At 40.7% G+C, this 19,293-nt stretch overlaps 1 protein-coding gene across 1 annotated transcript in view; it reads right to left on the bottom strand.

The window, feature by feature from the left end:
• The window catches only part of ryr2a (ryanodine receptor 2a (cardiac)), a 162,231-nt gene that overhangs the window by 25,635 nt on the left and 117,303 nt on the right, over positions 1–19,293 (bottom strand). The window contains exons 66-88 of the mRNA XM_047338421.1: positions 19,133–19,182; positions 16,353–16,413; positions 15,056–15,294; positions 14,731–14,812; positions 13,869–13,999; positions 13,013–13,134; positions 12,482–12,674; positions 11,596–11,678; positions 10,972–11,129; positions 10,674–10,761; positions 9,860–9,952; positions 8,936–9,106; positions 8,344–8,403; positions 7,949–8,083; positions 7,671–7,783; positions 7,435–7,531; positions 7,223–7,329; positions 6,262–6,313; positions 6,083–6,133; positions 5,884–5,983; positions 5,315–5,394; positions 4,968–5,044; positions 3,775–3,848 (exon numbers count right to left, since the gene is read on the bottom strand). Coding sequence (XP_047194377.1) covers positions 3,775–3,848; positions 4,968–5,044; positions 5,315–5,394; positions 5,884–5,983; positions 6,083–6,133; positions 6,262–6,313; positions 7,223–7,329; positions 7,435–7,531; positions 7,671–7,783; positions 7,949–8,083; positions 8,344–8,403; positions 8,936–9,106; positions 9,860–9,952; positions 10,674–10,761; positions 10,972–11,129; positions 11,596–11,678; positions 12,482–12,674; positions 13,013–13,134; positions 13,869–13,999; positions 14,731–14,812; positions 15,056–15,294; positions 16,353–16,413; positions 19,133–19,182 — 2,417 coding nt within the window. The remainder of the gene's footprint in view (positions 1–3,774; positions 3,849–4,967; positions 5,045–5,314; positions 5,395–5,883; positions 5,984–6,082; positions 6,134–6,261; positions 6,314–7,222; positions 7,330–7,434; positions 7,532–7,670; positions 7,784–7,948; positions 8,084–8,343; positions 8,404–8,935; positions 9,107–9,859; positions 9,953–10,673; positions 10,762–10,971; positions 11,130–11,595; positions 11,679–12,481; positions 12,675–13,012; positions 13,135–13,868; positions 14,000–14,730; positions 14,813–15,055; positions 15,295–16,352; positions 16,414–19,132; positions 19,183–19,293) is intronic.

The raw sequence follows: 19,293 nt of genomic DNA, 5'->3' as shown, positions 1-19,293 counted from the left end.
GGTGAGTAGATAATGAGTGCATTTTCATATTTCTGTGAACTATCCCTTTAACTGATGTGATTAGTAACTTATGTCAGTGTTGATGGAAGTTTAATTTAATAGATTTTCGGTGAACTAATCCTTTAAGCATCAAAAACTGTTTTCTCGTTGCTTCCTGCGAGTCATCTTAGTGTGTGAGGTCCTAATAAAGAAGCATGGTCTTTAACTTCCCGTCCTCATTAGCTAACTTACACGCATTAACAAACCTGCACAAGTATGTAGGGTTTACTGTCAAATGGATTGTTGGTCATTTATGTTACAAAACCTACAAATCCTCAGATAATATGCAAACAAAACTGAACTGTGTTTCTGACTATACTATCAATACATTTTTCTTTCATTATAAATTAGTTAAGTTAAATTAGTTGTCTGATGATCCTTCCCTCTCATTTCGCTCTGTGTTTGGTCTACACCAGCCCCTGAGGCAAACATCAGTTTGTCACATGTTCACCAGCTGCTCTCTGACTGACTGACTGTCTGCTTTTTGCTGCTGAGCAGTTCGAGGATATTGGCTTTTTACAGCTGTTTCTCTGAAAACGGCTGCTGCTTCTGCTGCTCCAGGTCGATGAGAGACTGAAACAAAGCAGTCACGCTGCTAAAACACTGCTGTGGGGATCATTTGACATTTGATCCATTGTTATTCTATAAACGATGACGATGCAGCCTTGCTGGAGGCCAGTCTTCAGCTTGATCTACTTTTTGTTTGGGTTATAGGATTTGTATTCATTCCAGCCCTGAGATGGTGAGTCAGAAACAAGGCAGAGGTAGTGGCTGAGAACACAGATGAGACTGTACACTACACAACAGAAAACAACCAACACAATAACCATTTCCATTACTGAGACAAAACAACCACCTGAATTCAGGTGGACCACATGACTGAGAGGGTGTGGATGGAGGATGAGGGGGTGGGGGGGGAATGTAAATACTCATATTAGTAGTATTTAGAATGTGCCAGATACTGTGCAAATCCTGAGAGGGAGGCATAGATCTGTAAACAGCTCACAGCTACACTTCTACTTCTGCCTGGTCTGTGGTGTGTTCCAGAAAAAGTCATCATAATATCATCATCACTTTACTACTGTGACAAGGAATGGCATGAGACATTTTATACCAAAACTCAGAAATGGGCTAAGACTTTAAACATTGTTAAAAGACCAACTACAAATCCAGCCAGGGAGTGACTTGTAATTGGTCTCCACTCAAAAAGAAACCAACCAAAGAAGGAAAGAAAAAAGAAAAAAACGGATTAGAATGGTGAGGGCAGAAAAGTAGCTACAAGCACAGTGCTGGTAAGACGAGGCTTGAAGGTCTACACTCAGGACCTGGACAGAACTGACACAACAACTAACCAGCCGTAGTGGAAGAGCAAGAGAGAGAGAGACCAACCAACACACAAGAAGATGGCAGAAGGCATAATTACCACGCTCATGAGTGATGACTGAGGAAGGGAGGAAAGTGCAGTAAACCAAAATGAGAAAGGAAAACAGGGGGAGGAAAGGAAGAAAGGAAGAAAAGAAGGAAGAAAGTAAGAAAGAAAGAGAGAAAGAAAGTAAGGAACAAAGAAAACGATTACATATAGGGAAAAGAGACTTCCGGATTTAGCTGTTTGGTCAACATGGAAAAAAAAAGACCAAATAACAGAAAACGTGTCGAGCTGGATAAAGGTCGAGGGTAAAGAAGTGCCTGGAAACTGTTTGCGTAAATTTCTTCTTTTGATTGTGGATGTGCATCAAACATGGAACCTGTTTTGTTAATGGGGCTTTTAAAAGTTATTTATAATGAGGGAGGTATAAAAAAGAACATCATCAGCTGTTGATGACTGGTTGAGTTATCTCTATAATGGGTACAGCCATGAGTAATAACCCACTGTGAGCTTTAGTAATTACTGGTTTATGAAGAATTATTAGTTTTTCAGAGTGAAGGTAGGAACACGACAAACTTAATGAAAGAACTCGGCGACGCACACATATATTTGAAAGCAGAGGATGCACCATGTTTGGAGCTGAGAGTATTTTGCTGTATTAAGCACTGAAACAGTTCAGTTGTGTTAAATTAATGTAGTTGGGTTAGGTTATATTTATAATGAGTACATTCATGAAAGGAGTGACATTTCTGATGTGACGTCTCCATAACCAGTTTATGGACACATTATCACATTTTTCTAAGAAATTAACTTATACATGGTTATCTATGATTCTTAATAAGTATCTAGGTTCATATCTTATGTGATAGTTCAATCATTAGGGTAAAATAATAACTAATTGAGTGTTCTACTTAATCCTCATATCCACACAATGAAAAAAGTCTTTCCAAAACAGCTTATGGGACTGAAACATGAATGGTCCCATGAGTGTTTGGGGATGTTTCACCTCAGCAGTCAAGCTGTTTACTTCACTCAAACGTCTTGGTTCAAGTTAAGAAGAGACAGCTACATATGTGTTTATATAAATGTGTAAATGACATTGAAGTACGAGAGAAGGTACTGTGCCAGAATAACTTTTTATAAACCAGAAATTACTGAAATCAAACTGCTGCACCCATTATAACATGATAACAATTTGAGTACCAACAATAAGCTGTTTATAAAGATGGACAATACAACAGCTTCCTAATGTGAAGCCAAAACCTCTGGATCGCCACCTTGTGGCTGGCTGCAGTATAGATACACCCTGCCCCTCCATGTTAAAGGAAGGGACAGGGACCAATTTAAGGACATGGATAGTTTCTGTCATTTTAAGCAGCTCTTATCACACTGATGCATGTTCTATTGTTTCTGATGAGTTTGGTTTTAATCAGTTTTTGATTCCTAAAAAAACGGACTGACCCGTCATGATTGACAGCTGGGACTAACTCGTGATTGGTTGAGTCTGCACAGTAGTGACTGTGGCTCCACACTTTGACCACTCAGGCTCCATATGAGGTCACCAGCACAAGAAGGCAGCATTCGTATCTCGGGGATATTTTGGCTTCAGTTTTGCACAATGAGAGGACGTGGAGACATGTCGTCCATCTTTAAAAAACAGTCTGTGGCACCAACTGTCATCTCATCGATGCATCTTAAAATCTACTTACAACTATAAATTAATGTAGTTTAATGTGGTAGGTTGTCTGCATGCAGGTAACTGAATCTAAAACATGACTGTGAACACTTGTTACAAATTCATACACACAGAAGATGTAACAGGCAAATCATGAGCACATACACTTGCACAGCAGGAATCATACTTGATAATATTGATAAACAAAAGGTAGTTCTCCATTGGCACCTGATTCAAATGAACAAAAGGCTGAACCAAAGGGATGACAGGGTAAACGGGACAAAGCAAAATAAAGAATGATGACAACCTTCATGTATTAAGAATAAGAACCACAGAGTATATCTTCTATAATGGTCTCTTTCTACAGGATTGTCCGTCCTGAAGAACGCTCCCGATCTTTTCTTGGGATACCATGAATTCCTTACAATCTACCCCTCAGTGTTTCACTGTGAAACCAGTGGTCCCAGCACCAGTCGCCTTTGATTTTTATACAAAAGTTTAAATGCACCTTCCTGAGGTCAATTATAGACATATAAGAAATATACCTGCATCTGTTGTAGAAAAGCTGGCCTGGCCTTCTTCTTGTTTAGTGATGTTTCAGAGCAACAACACTCCAACTCAGAAAAACAAATGTTTCAAAGATTCCTTCTGTTGGTGTGAAACAAATCTACAGTGTAAAAGTAATGAAGCTTACCTGAGCCCTCCTCTGTCACCATCCCCAGTCCTTCTGCTTTGTTCTGCCTCTCAAACGCATTTAGATCAAGAACACTGAAACACAGAGGAGTGAATAGTGAAAATCACATATTTTGTGCTCCCTTTAAAAGAGCTGAGCACCTTCATCTATGGCAGGGCAAAGATGTTAATCAGTGCTTGACGTGTTATAGCTAAAAAACAATCATACAACACTTAATTGGAAGTATCTCTCCTTTTATCTGTTCTCAGAACAGTATCTGTCACATTAAGGATCTGATGGTGTCTGTTTGTGTTCATTTAGCAGTTTACTGCCAGCAGGCTGGTGTCTGTGGAAGCTAGCTACCAGACAATGTAGACTTTTTGTCAAATTCTGCCAATATCTCCTCACGGTCCTCGAGCTGAATATTGTCTGTGTGTGCTGAAAAACAGCTAACCCACAGAAGATAGAGAAATAACGAAAGGGCAAAAACCACTGAGGTGTTTCAAAGGGCAGCAGCCAGTCACATAACACTGGTGGAGTGGTAATGGTAAACCAGTGTCTGATGGTCTGCTTGTTCTGTAGGGCAGACACATTCTCACTGTCGCTGCTGATCCTCCTCGTTGAACGTGTAGTTTGTGAAGAAGTTGTATTTTATCTACAGATAATGCTGATGTGTCTGGTGGCAAATTCCAACTTGTTGAGATCAGTGGTTCACCGTGGCAATGCACTTACATGAATGTGGGGGGGTGAAGCTTCTGAAGGACTTATGTCCTATGTGTTTGGAGGGGCAACATCTAAAGTATGCTCACAAACAACTTAAAAATGTGATGATTCTCAAGCAAGTCACCGCAGTCATACAAAAATGTCTTTGTCCCATGATTTCTTGAGGAGTCATTCTTCAGAGTTTGGATGAAACTGGGTGCCAGGTGTTTTAGTCACCTGCACCCTTGCTGCTGTAACTGTGTTGCTGAGCTGCTGCCTGCATCTGTCAGTCTCACATGACACAGTATTGGTCCTCCCTCCACACCCTCCCTCCAACTCTCTCACAGATTGATGTGAATGTGTGTTGTGAAGTTATGTGGAGCATCACCAGATGACAAGACATAGTTTCAGTGAAGTGTCTCTGTTGCTTGACTATGAGTGAGCCAGTTAAAAGAAGCCAGCTGTGGTATGAATACATGGTAAATATATTGGTTCGGAGTGTGTGGAGTTACCTGCACGACTGCATGAGACCAGCCAGACTCTGAAAAAAGCCCACATCCTTCTTATCTTTCAGGTAATCCAACATTTTCTGTCCGAGAGACAAAATGAGAGCCGAGTTATATTTTACACTTTTTCATGGACACAATGAACAAACATGCACATTTCACATACTGGATTAGACTAAATATAATCCATGCAAGTTCCTTTTGTTTTGTATCTTGTATGTGTTAAGACATTGTCACAATCTAGATTTATACAGACAAAATGCACAGGGAAATACTTACATCCATATACAAAGTAAACACTTAGCAATGAAGGTTTTTGCAACAGAAACCGAAGTGAGCGAACACTCTAATACCTGCTGCACTGTAGAGTTTCCTCCGTTTAGAATAGCTATGCCCAGCTTCAGAGTAGAGGCCACCATGAGACCCATCTCACCTGGTGCAGAGGAACAAGAGGGACAAAAGAGCTGTGAATAGGTACAGTATGACTAAGCAAGCTGAATTTCCAACAACAAAAAAACACTTCTCATGTCATCATTCTCACCCAAAGTACCTCAGACATGCAGTTGTTCATGGTTGTAGCGTTTCAGTAAATATGTTTAAATGGAGAATGATATTCCGACTATTGACCTTATTTTGGTTATGACATTTACATGAGTTGCTTATGTTATTATGTGACTAAGACGTGCACATGGTCAGAATACTCCACACTTAATTCGAGCATTGCTTATTCTGAGTCTGATCGTGTAAACATAGTCCCTGTTGCAGGTGTAGTACCATCAGATCCATATGAACTCCCATTCACTGCTGTCTACAGAGTCATTTTCAAACTTTCTGAATGGTGCAACAGATTTTTGTTGTTTTGTAAAAAATTGTCACTGTGGCCAAAACTATCTGAGAAGAATCACTGAGGAGTTGAACCGACCTTTGCTTGCACTGATGGTTTGCAGCACCATCTCAGCAGCTCCTCGGTCATGTAGACGAGCCTGCTGATACAACAGCTTCTGCTTCTCCATCTCCTTCTCCTATTCATACAAAAAAAAATCACTTTTCAGGTCTGACAAACTGTCGCAAAAACAGTTGAAGCAGGAGACGACCACGGAGACTGACGGACACACACCTACCTCAAAACTCTTCACTTCCTCACCATCTTCATCCTCTTCATCGTGGCAACTCTGAGGGCAGAAGAGAGATGGAAAAGAAATGGGCTTTGTCACTATTATCACAGTCATTAGCATCTGGTCATTCAAATAAGTTACAGTTTCTGGCATAATGAGTTACAACAGCTTTGTTAGTCTGGTACCTTAGCCATGATGTCAGCGTAGGCCATGTAAAGAATATCCTCATCCAGTTTACTGCAGCAGGAAACACACACACACACACCAATTAGCAGAATTTGACAAACCCCACTAATGGCTGAATATGAAGCTTATAATTCTAGCATTTGTTTAAATGGTTACTGTGGAGCTTTCTCTTGTGTGCTGCTGATAACAATGAAACCAACTTTCAGCCACATGTAGCTCATTGTTTGGATTCAAACATGCTGATGAATGGTGAACGGAGCTGAATAGTGAGTCTGATCCAGGCGCAGATAAAACAGCAGATAGATGACTACCCTTCTTCCTACATTTTGCCATCAGGGCCAATCAGCTTTAGAACGACCGGCCTGAGGAGATAAGGCTCGGACATGTGACTTCTTTTAAATCACTTCTTAAAACCCAGTTTACAGACTTGCCTTCATGTGATGTCGTCCTTTTAACTTTTGAAGTTTTATTGCTTTTATTCTTTTTATTTGTATTTGCTGCTTTTAGGTGATGCCGTCTTCTTGTTGTGATGATCAATAAATAGTTTGATTAGTGTAAATTCCTTTTTGATATTACCCCGAGTATCCTGTGTTTGCTTTGTCTGTCAAAGCACTTTGTAGACCTATTTTTAAAGGTGCTATATAAATAAATAAAGTTAAAGTAGAGTAAATTACATGTGTAAACGGGCAGTTGTTTGTCGACAGAACTATAATCTGAGGCTCACTGTTCCACATATTTTTTAATATCCATTATTATCATAACTATACATAATCTTTCTATTAAGCAGTCAATGTGTTCATTATGTTTACAATCGAGATGATTTGCTCTGGTCAATATAGGTATTGGTAAGTATAAAGGATGCTATTTTTGTAATCTGTAGTTTACAATCTTCTTACTATGATTTCATCAAAACAGATCCTATAACTGAGGATTGTGTCAGTGTAACATGTGAGAACCCACCACTTCTCTGTGAGGGCTGTTCTGCTGAACAGCTGAATGAGTTGATGCAGAGGATCAATGTGCTTCACCCCTTCCTCCTCTTCAGAGTGCTCTTGTTCACCTGGTTTCTGACATGAGCACACATTCACAATCAGAGGAGACTCAGCGGTACACACTGGAAAAAAGTAACAAAATTCTGACCAGGGGCGAACAACATATTGAAATGAACTAACAGCGAGGTCCTCGATGAGTTTATCTTCAAAGTAGTGTTCCTCTGCCTCGATCCAGGACTTCTCATAGCCCTGCAGGAACAAGTTCACAGCCCGGTGCCTAGTTTGGGGAGATACAAGAAGATGAAATCCCTTCATAATCATATTTTAACTGTTTTTAAAAGATATAACAGATGTGCAGATCTAAATCATAATGCACGGTATGAGTGTGGTAATGTGTGTGTGCCTGTATAAGTTACCTGGGCAGGTTATAGAGTGGTGCCATCCTGAAGCAAGCGACCACTGCTCTCTTCCTCTGTTTGGACAGCAGTTTGTGCCACACTGCCTTCTTACTGCGCTGAGGGTGCTCCACCTAAACACACACACTAAACTTAGTGGGTAGTGGGGTCACTGTCTCAAGACCATATCATCTACACTGGCTTCAAACGATGTGCAGGGCAGCTTTTCCTGGAGGAGCAGTTCTTGTCCGGGAGGATCACAAATACACATCACATCAATACAAATATGAGACACTCACCTGATCTAGGTGGAAGAGGACATGAGCGATGTCCAGGACTCTCTCCACGGTCTTCTCTGGGTCGGACGTGTCCTCATAGTGATTAGGGAGGTCCCTGTACAGAGCCATCTGCCATCGGATCGCTGGGTCCTCCAGCTGTACAAGACAAACACATACAGTCACAATCACATCAAATAAACACATCTAAATATATATGTGGCTTTTCTATAGATTGTGAGACAAAGACTCAAACGGTCCTTTACAAAAACACAAGATTAAATTCATCATTATTCAGAACAACAGCTTTCAAATGTATCTTTACTACAATGTAAATATAAAGTCTTCATTTGTACCACATATACACCTTACCTTGATCTTGTTACATTCCCGGACAAGGTACTTGACTGTGTTCTTACCTTTCCTTGTAGATGGAGATTGTTCCTGATGATCTCTCTGACTTCATCCTCTGTATCTTTCTGTTGACAGAGCAAACGTACAGTTTACGAGGAGATCAAGATAAACCTGCAGATGGGGCTAACCACTTGGCTTTGGGGTTAAGAACCACAGTGTCTCTCTGTCGGCCTTTGTTGCAGCTCTCTTTCCATCATTGCTGTCCACTATCTCTATCTAATAAAGGCATAAAATGGCAAAGTAGTATTGAGAAGTTAACCCTTTAGATTACAGGTCATGAATGATCATTTATATTTCTAGTGACACCTGAAGAAACCAGTAAGGCTACTGTCTCAACTTCCTGCAATTGATCCGAAAGTCTGAACTATCAAAGACTATCAAACTACATTTTTGTGGTGATGAATTGTTCGCTATATGAGCAACAAAAGTTAAAAAGTCAGTCAGTCAGCTGAGGTGTTCCTGTTCACACAGATCATTCAAATCCCAGACCTGTAACTTGAATTTGAACGTGTTAGCCTCTTGTTATACAGAAGGAATGTCTCTACCACATATTAAACCAGACATCAAAGTTTAAAATATAAATATTATATTTGATACCTGGGTGAAGCGGTTTTTAGCCAGTGTGATGAGCTCTTGTTCTCCGGGGGCACAGATGTTGAGCCCAACAGGCAGCAGACGCTTCAGAGTAGCAACGATGAGACTCGTCTGCATCGAGTATCGATCTCCCTTCCTCTTCATCTTCTTCCTCTCCTGGTCTGAAACTATTCCCTGTGGAGATTCCACCATCACAAGACAAGAGATGAACACAGCCAGGTTTTTCATTCACATGACACAAAAAGTGAGGCCACTGTTGGTTATTGATTGTAATGTGTATAAATGTTCCTGCTGCATTTGTTTGATGTTTGCTCAGGCAGTGACATGATTTCATTCCAAGATTAATAAACATGAATACTGCCAAGGACCGGGCCAGACTGCAGCACATCATTCGCTCCGCCGAGAAGGTGATGGTCTGCAACCTGCCCTCTCTCCAGGACCTGTACGACTCCAGGACTCTGATGCGTGCAGGTAACATTGTGGCTGACCCCCTGGACATGGACTCTTAGAGCTACTTCCCTCTGGCAGGAGGCTGTAGGCCATCAGGCCACAAAAGAGTTTTTCCCCCAACTGCTGCTGGCCTCATCAACAAGGCCTGGGTCCCTATCACTGGACTGCACTGATGTCCCTGCCTGTGACTGTGACACTTTGACACAACAGACTATCTGTACTTTGCACAATCCAGTCTCTAGTGTTTACTTACAACATATTGCACAATCCCTCCCCTGGTGCTTAAAGTATTTTTTTTTAATATTCAATTTTGTTACCCATTTTAACATTTTTTATATTTTCAAAATTTTTACTTGCACAAATACACCACAGCAAATTCCTTGTATGTGTAAACCTGCTTGGCAATACAACCTGATTCTGATAAATCCTATGTTGACACAAACACACACATATTCACCACCCTCCATGTGCCCTTACCTTTGACATCTTACACTTGGTGTCAGTGATCAGGAAGGACATGTTGTTGATTTCATTCTGGACCACAAAGTTCTGCTCCTCTCTCTTGAAGTTCTGCAGAAAAATGAGGCCATTCGGATCAAGTATAAGCACATTTGATTTCTCCCGGGGTTTGGGTTACAAACTGGTTCAGAAAGACTATAAAAACTGAGAGGACTACACTCTGGGGACCAGTTAACAAACACGTAGGGCTCAAGGCTGCTGAAAGCTCCATGAAGTGTGATCAGGGTGATGGAGTAATTCAATCAGGTACTAACGATCAAAATCATTAGTCCGTAGAGTTCTAAGAACATGAATGTAAGCGGTGTTCTCTTTATGCACTCAGTCAGTCCCACCATCAGAGCTTATGTCTTAACAGTGATCTTGATGGTGGATTGTGATTGTACATCGTGACTGTGATGGCAGATTCCTCTGACAGACAATATGCCTACTCACATGTGCCATTATTTCCAATACCCCCATCATTACTGGTTCCTTCATCTCATTTCACATTTTCTTTTGTATAAATACTTTTAATACTACATAAAAAAAAAATACTACATTTTGTTGATGTGCTATGTCACATGCAACATCCATTGCACTTCTGTCCGTCCTCACACACGACTCTGAGGTTTCTACACTCACACACTCCCTTGTTTTTGTTGTGTAGTTGTTTTTAAACTCTTGCTGAGGGTTAAGGACAGAGAATGTCATATCTTGTTCAGCTGTATGAGACAAATTGTGATTTGTGAATATGGGCTATTCAAATACAATTTGATTGATTTGATTTTCTTACATGAGACTTGGCCCAGAAGATGAAAACCTCGGCCACCATGCGGAACAGCTCCTCTGCCTCTGGGTTGGACTCTTTCAGCCATCTGGCCCTGTCAGTGAATAAAGGGAGTCAGTGAATCATGGCACTTCTGTGTTCTGTATTGTACTGAAGTGAATACTGAACAGAGTATCAGCGGGACATGCATATAAGCTGCATCACATGACTGTCATGTATCGCATCTAAATCAAACGCAAGTCATGTTGGTTGTTTGAAACAAAAAACAGGACAGTACAGGAAGTCGTCATTTGGAGCAGTGTACCTGTTGTAGTCAACAAATCGGATGAGGAGCGGGTAGAAGGCGTACAGGTCTCTGACCAGTATGGTGAACTGGTCCATGATGAGGAGCTCCGTCTCTGACATCTCACCCCTCCCCTCTGCTTTGCTGTGTTCCTCATCCATCAACACGACTGCTGCTTTCTGCATATACAGCATAGGATTGACATCTGTTAATGGGCATCCACTGAATGGATGGACCCTAGCAGTGATATAACAATCACATTTTTAATTACTGTAAATGCTGTTATTCTAAAAGCTGATGTAAGCCACACTTCTTGTTGTGTCATGTTACTTTTGTAGTGTCTGGTTTTTGTGTTACATTGGCAGGTGAATGAACATTAATGTTAAACAGCAGTTCAATATCACATCATTACGCCTGAAGCTGCAGGAATATAAATGAGACATTTCAAAATTGAGTTGTCAGTACGAAGTGTTAGATTTGTCCAGTTTTCAGTCCAGATCCATCACCTGCACACCGAGTCAGATTTGTATTCTTGCTGTCAAGTCATTTAACCTGTTGCAGTTTGTAACCAGACAGTATTTTATTTTCTTGTGTTGTAACACTGAGAAAGGAGTCTACAACTCATTATAAAATGACAAGACTCACCTTTTTGAGTTTCTCCATCAGAGGCAGGAAATGGGTCTTGAGCAGCTGAGCTTTGGCTTTACTGATGATCGGCTGAGAGAAAACTTAGGGGGCAGGGACAGAGATGAGGTACGAGAGTTAAACATACAAAAGACGTGTGTTTGTGTTTGTATGTGTGTGTGTGGTCCATGTATTACTGATTTTGTTGGGACCTAAATTTGTTAACACAGTCACATTATGGGGACGTTTAGGATAAAGTTAGATTTAGGTTAAGGTTAGGGTAAGAGTTAGGATTCAGCAAGTAGTTATTGTTGCCGTGTTAGTGTGTGTGTGTGTGTGTGTGTGTTTGTATAGACTCAGTTTGCAGTTTGTTATCTAATCCAACAATCCTGTAGTTCAGTTTGTGTTCAATTTCAGAGGTGTTGATCTGAAGGATGCATGTGCTGCTGTAAAACTGTAAATATTATTTCGCCTACACTCATTAATATACAATTATCACGCAGAATCAGCACCTCTGAAAACAGTTTGAATAAAATCTGAACTTTATAACATTCATTGAGGAGGATATAATGCAGGACTCTTTTAGTTTTAGTAATATGTTCCGAGTAAAACGCCAGCTGAGTGTGCTGTCATCAAGATACTGTTCAATATACAGGTTCAGCAATGTGCCAGCAAAAGCAGAACATTTTAAATATTTCAAGAGACGGGATTATGTTTGTTTCAGTGCAGGCTTAGATGCAATGAGGTGAACAACACTGCATGTAATGTAATTTAAGAAAACTAAGCGGGCCCCTTGATTATTTTAAGTGCAGTCAACATCATTTGTGAAGTGATGTGTGGAAAGAAGAACAAGGACACAGCATCTGTCTGTTTGTCTGTCACACACACACTGAGTGGTCATGTTTACCGGCCAGTCTCTTCATCCAGGCCCCCTCATCTATTCCCAGGTTATTGTAGATGATCTTGAGAATGTTTCCCAGCAGAGTGTTCATGTGGTCCGAGGTCACGGAGGTGCAGCAGCTGTTGGCTTTGTCCGAGTGGCTCTCCGGTCCATGTTCCCACCAGTGAGACATGTAGCTGCACAACATGGGCAACACCACCTGCAGAAAAAGGAAGAAAAGTTTGACAGCGAACCACACACATACAAACATTATATTAGTGCTATTTGGGTTCAGTCAACAATTCAATTCAATTAATTTCAATTAAAATTTGTATCGCGCCAAATCATAAAATGCATTATCTCAAGTCGCATTACATAAAAAGGTTGAGACCTTAAAGATTATAGAGAAACACAACAAGGCCCACAATGAACAAGCACCTACAATCAAATACGTCACATGGATGAGCACCCTGAGGAAGTTAGGTCTATGGTCGAACCCAGTTCTGTAATTCTGTTATATGCATTTTCACATTTTTTTTATTTCTCTTTATTTCCTACCTCCATGACATGGGGCATCTGAGTGTATCTCATGCCAGACTCTGCCAACTCCATGATCTCCTCCAGGGACTTGTCTAAGTTCGGGATCACAGCACACACCTCCCCAACGTGACCTGCGTGACCTAGAGCCGGGAGGAAGAAAGACAAATGCACTTAGAATCTTTCTTACAATTACACCATGTTTTGGTAATATCAACCAGTGATTCCTGTTGTCCTTTCACCAAAATCTCATTTGTACAACCCAATAGAAGAGCTGCGATGGTAGGGTCTGTGGTGAAAAATCCAAGACTTTTCTCCTGTTAGCTGTGGGGAGGTCCTCTGGCCTGACCCCACATGGAGATGTGATGCTGAGGCCTAATGATCACTATTCACTCTGTTATATTTCCTGTAACATGCTTTTCATCACCATTAGTCTTTTGCCTTTGGTAGTATCTTCTGAACAAATGTGCTAAACTGAAACCTTAATACAAAGCTTAATCATTACTTGGATACATTAATGCTACTAAGTTTGTCTTAGATAGCTGATACTTGTTATATACTGTATATTATATATCTGTTGTGTCATCAGCAGCTCGTGCACACTGCTTGTGCCCCCAGCTGTCTTTCTTTAAGGTCCCAGCTGTAGTGATTACAAATAACAGAAAGAGCTCGGCCCTCTGCACCATACTCTGATTTTAATCTCTCAGTACCGTATGGAGGACTGAGTTGTATATAGAACGAGAGTAAATCTCAGGCAATGGAATTACATCAATAATCGCATGTCTTGTACGTCTACCATTATCCTTCCCCTAATCTATGTAGAAGACAAGCTCACAGTGCAGCTAAACATTCAAATGAAAACCACATTCTTCCGTACCGCCTCTGCCTTTAGTCCCTTTGCTGTTGTAGATGGAGAAGCTGTTGAACTTGTTGATGTGTGGCTCAAGAAAAGCAACGGGGAAGGCTGCTGAGAAGGCAGCGAGACACTTTCCTAATGCTGGACGCTGTCTGGAGAGGAGAGGACAGAGGACAGGAGAGGAAAAGGACAAAAGAGGAGAGGGCAGAGGAAAGGACAGAAGAGGAGAGGAGAGGACAGAGGAAAGGACAGAAGAGGAGAAAACAGGAGAGGAGAGGAGGTGACAGGAGAGGGGAGGACAAAAGAGGAGAGGACAGAGGACAGGAGAGGGGAGGAAAGAAGAGGACAGGAGAGGCGAGGACAGAACAGAAGAGAAGAGGTCAGGACACGAGAGGAAAAGGACAGAGGAGGAGAGGACAGAAGAAGAGAGGAAAAAAGAGAAAAGGGCAGAAGAGGAGAGGTTAAAGATTTTCATTATTTTCATGATCTATAATTTATTTAAATTTTTTAATCAAGTGATTAATAAATGTCAAAATCAATAAAAAAACATGTCTCATAAGCAAGGCGAAAAACGTTGAGACATTTAATAGTTAGGTAATAAGTTTTAAATTGTACTTTAATTGTAATTGAACTGCATCAGTGTTCAGCACAAAGAAACTTTCATGACTTTAGAATTCCTTTGTGAACTTTATGGAATTTCATGTTTGTTAGTTGTCATTGACATGTGACATTGTTGTGTCAGTGGTCATCCATCTTTGCTGTAAATAAATTTACTATGCACAGATGAACATGAACGCCTATCCACAGATGTGTAAGAAACATGATACTGGAAGAGGTTTTCTGTTTTTATAAAAGATATTTGTAGGGTATACTCATACTGCACCTCTCTACATAGATGCTTTTGTTGGTTCCCAGAAAGTAAAGGCTGTTGAGGATTCTGTAGCAGGAGACCTGGACATCATCCACTGGAGGAAGAAAGGCAAACAAAAAACCTTTTTTTAAATGGAAATATAGAAATTCCTCTGTATTGGAATAGACTAAATACATTCTATATTGGAAATCTGACAATTCTCCATTTAAAAAGGTTTTAACGAATATAAAATGCTTTATTTTTTCAACTCTTCATGAGGAAATAAAGATTAACAAGCACGATTTCACCCTTGATGCCTGAATCAAACGTGGTATGAACACCACAAGTGGGTACTCACATATGAGGTCCTCTCCGAACATGTTCTGTCCGATGTGCTCGAACAGGGAGGACAGGACAGGCAGCAGGGCGAAGGTGGTGTAGTTGATGATCTGAGTGACACCTCGTGGCTGCTCCCTGCTGTGGGTGAACTGACCCAGCTTGAGGTTCTCCTGTGTCTTCTCCAGATCCTCTGCCGCGCTGTCAAAGTACGACCGCAGGGCCACCTTCACTGACTCCAGACCAGTCTTCATCACTGTCCTGATGTATGGGGAGAGTTACGTTTTCAGCAATTATCTACACAAGAGATGGTTTATTCCACCAACGGATAGGACTGTCCCCTTTTTATATGAAATTCTGTTACACATGGAGAGAGGTTAATATTTGAACTCTATTGAAATCTGTAGAATTCAAAACTTTCAGTCTAAAGCTCAACAAACTGTTTGAGGTAGTTTTCCATCTGCTCCACGAGGGTTATCCAAAACTTCTATCAACATGTCCAGTGACTCGCCTTATGACCTGTTGCTATTGCTGATGTTTCAAGCAGTTATTTTTGTCCCAAATCAGTAGAATCAGTCATCAATTCACTGAATCATTCAGTGGTTGACCGGAGCTCTCAACTAAAATAAGTCTGCAGGGTATATATATGCCTCATGATATCCAGCTCCTGGAACTGTTAGTTTGTAAGATGTCCTCACTGAAATCTGAGAGTAACCCTGGTCCTTTATGACTCCTTAGTCATGTGAAAGATCTTGATGACAATGATGTTTTGTTGGACACGTCTCATGCTGTATGCCATCGCTGAGGTGAAATGTGGATTGATATTGGTGGTTTCAGTGAAAACTTGAGAAAGAGCACAGACTTCTGCAGATTCCGTGATGCTAATGGTGAAACATTCACAAAAAGTCACATTTGGTACAGATGAATTCTATGATGGCCATGTGCAGCAGTTGTAGGCTTAATGTCATCTACAGGGGTTTGACATTTTGTACGGTTGACATTTAGTGATTATTCCGTTTATGCCAGCTTAGAGTGCGTTCATGTCTAGACTGTGATGTGTTTGAAGACGTTGAGTCTCAGGATCAGGCCATGTATATCAGCCACCTTACAAAGAGTTCAGTTTTGTAGAGCTAAACAAGCATCAAAATCTGTTTCTTTACTTGTAAACGTTGGCTGAAGCTCTTGGTGATTGACCATCATCAGTCTCCATAACTCCTGCTCCCGAAATGAGCTGTTCAGGGGCTAAACTTACATGTAGCACCTTTAAACGCCATCCCTGCTGTGATGACACACACGTGTCACAGTTATTCTGTCCTTACCTGGCATCCAGGCTTTGTCCCAGTATCTGCAGACAGTTGACGATGGATGTGGCATTGTTACCTGGAGACCAGAGAGGATTACATGATACACAAACTGGTCAGAATTTGCGGTTCTTATCATTCAGGCCCAAAAGACACACAGACACACACACACACATGCACGTCTCTCTATAGTTGTGGGGACACTGATTGACATAATGCATTCCCTCGCCCAAAACCAAGTGTTAACCCTCAAACAGCCCGTTGAATTGGTGAGGACCAGCCACACACAGACACACACAGACACACACAAGACTGACGCTGCTTGTTGAAAACCAACTTGAACTGCCTGAAAAAAAAATCTGAGGAACCCCTTTATTATGTTTGTCTTTTTAATGAAAAACACAGAGGAGCATCATGTTCAGAGAAAAGGATGTTCCATTAAAATTGTTTAAATGTAATGCATAAGTGAGTTCAAACTATACAATCTATTTATTAAGTACTTAACTTGTACACTGTCGTATGAGATGGAGGAATTAACATATACAGTTTCACCATTGATCATATTTAAATAGCCTAATAAAACCAATAATCAATATTAAAATGTTAAATATTTTAATAGTCCAAATGTATCTCTTTGTCTCCACTTGTATGAAGATTGAATCTGCATTAGAACACCTTTTAACTTTGAAGAAAATGACACAGAGGAAGTGCAAAATGTTTCTTAATACAGCAAGTTGCATCACCGACCAGACAACACACAGGTGCTGTGCAGAGGATAGTGTACACACACCCACAATATCATGCATGCATGCACACACACACACACACACACACCCATGCACACACTTCTATTTAGAACCACATACTGTCGGATCATTTCTCAGGCTGTGCAGTTTGATGGTACAGGTATTAATCATAGAGTCCCTGTTCAAATATGTGGCTGATGTTGTGTAAACCCTCACAGGGCCTCTCTTTGACCTACTTGAACATATAAACATGAAGATGTTATTTCTTAAGGCAGCTTTGTTCTTCTTGACTTTGGCCAAAACCAAACACGCAAGTAACATTCATGCACTTCCTGTGCATCTTGCTTGTTTGTACACTACCCTGGGAACCTCAGGGTGACTTTGAGGCTCCATCCTGATTTTTACCAGTGGACCCTGCAGTGTTCTGTGGAGAAGCAGCTGTTGCATATGGTGTGCCCAGTTTGCACTTTGCATGTGAATGCAGAGAATACTACAAGTGATTTCTACCATGGGTTTGGCAGACTCTTGTCCTCTGTTTAGGGGACATCTACTCTATCAGAGCATCTACATGGTCTTTGTGTCTCACATGTGCAGGCTTTTAAATGGTGGGTCTTCAATCCTTGCTCATGCTCATAATGGACATGTGTCATTCACACACATTAGTGTGAGAGGGGTTTGGTTGTTCTCAAGATAAGCTTGTCTGGCAAAATGGGAGTCTCCATAACCCGCAGTGAGACACCATATTCAAATAATAGGCAGAGGTTGATGACACAGACATCATGTTTGCAATGTTTCTTTAAATATGAAAAATGCTGTAATGGGTCAACTAAATTCTATGCTTGGCCTTTATTTCGATTTTCATTAAAAATTATATATTTAACAGATGGTCACCGGATATAAAAAGCGATATTTACCGCATTTAGAAGAACCACCTGAAAGCAACAATAGATAAATTGTCTGATCCAAATGGATTATGGGATACGGAGTGCTGAAGGGGCACAATGGTTCTTCATTTTATGCCGAAAAATCAGGCATCAATGCAGGAAGCTTTAAAATGAGACAGGCTGTGTGAACCCACAGTGACAGTGTCAGTCTGAGATGAAGACTTGTAATATCTACATGAAGAGAATTGTCTCATATCCCTGTCTTTTGTCTTTTGTGAAATGTGTATTTTCCAGGAATAGTTTGAAATCATGCTTCATTTCCTTCACCAAACATTGCAAAAATAATGGTCACACTGACCAATTCATCCCACATTGTGTGGGAGGAACCTTTGCAGGGGTGCAAACTCATGAGGGGTGAAAAAAGTGACAATGATGCAAACCCCTTTGGTGGCCTGGGTGTGGGGGGCGTTATGAGGATGGTGGGGGGAATGAATTTGGTTGGTACTCTTTGTGTGCCACCACAACACAGGTAATTTAGCTTGTGTCTTTTTCAGTGAGTTTGATATTTGCTCCTCTGAAGCAACATAAATAGCCGACTGTAACCAGCCTTCCATTCAACATAAATAATGTCTTATTATTAGTCTCTTTTCAAATAGACTAATAAAGCATTATCTTATCTTATAAAGCATTAACTTGTCCCAAAACAAATCCAAAAGCAAATTTGTTGATTATGCCATGATTTTGACATAATTAGCCTCAGTAATTATATCTACTTATGTCATAATCGTAACATGATAATGTAAGTAACGTTAAAGGAGTCGTCCCAGAGCAATAAAGTCAGTAATGTTATACAAGTGGAATTTGGAATAACAAGTATGCTAACTAATATTAGCCTCCATGGACATTATATTAACACCTACTTTTACTTCCTAATTGTGATGGCTTGTGTTCACTCATTTTCCAAAAAATGGTCAGATCTACAAGGATCACACAAATGAAACGTTTACTTTGGATTCAAAACAGTGAGTTTCCCTGAAAGGTGACAGGTTTGAACCCCTGCTCTGGTTGGCATGTCATGAGTCATGAGTCCACTCATACTGCACAATAACACTCAGCACTTGTGTAATGTCTCACCAACCAAAAAGCATGACATACAAACCATCCTTACCAAACAAGGATATCCTATGTCTGACAAGAACTCCCAGTTTGCAGAAAAGACTGAAAAGATTCAATGGAAGGAGAGAGGAGGAGGTGGAGAGGGAAGCAGAGAAATAGATAAGAAATAATCAAATGAGACAGACCCAGGGGAAAAGTGCAGGAGGTATTGTA

Source organism: Hippoglossus stenolepis, chromosome 21, assembly GCF_022539355.2.
Source record: "Hippoglossus stenolepis isolate QCI-W04-F060 chromosome 21, HSTE1.2, whole genome shotgun sequence".
Lineage (NCBI taxonomy): Eukaryota > Metazoa > Chordata > Actinopteri > Pleuronectiformes > Pleuronectidae > Hippoglossus > Hippoglossus stenolepis.
The sequence above is the reverse complement of the archived record's forward strand: the minus strand, read 5'-3'. Positions and strand labels throughout refer to the sequence as shown.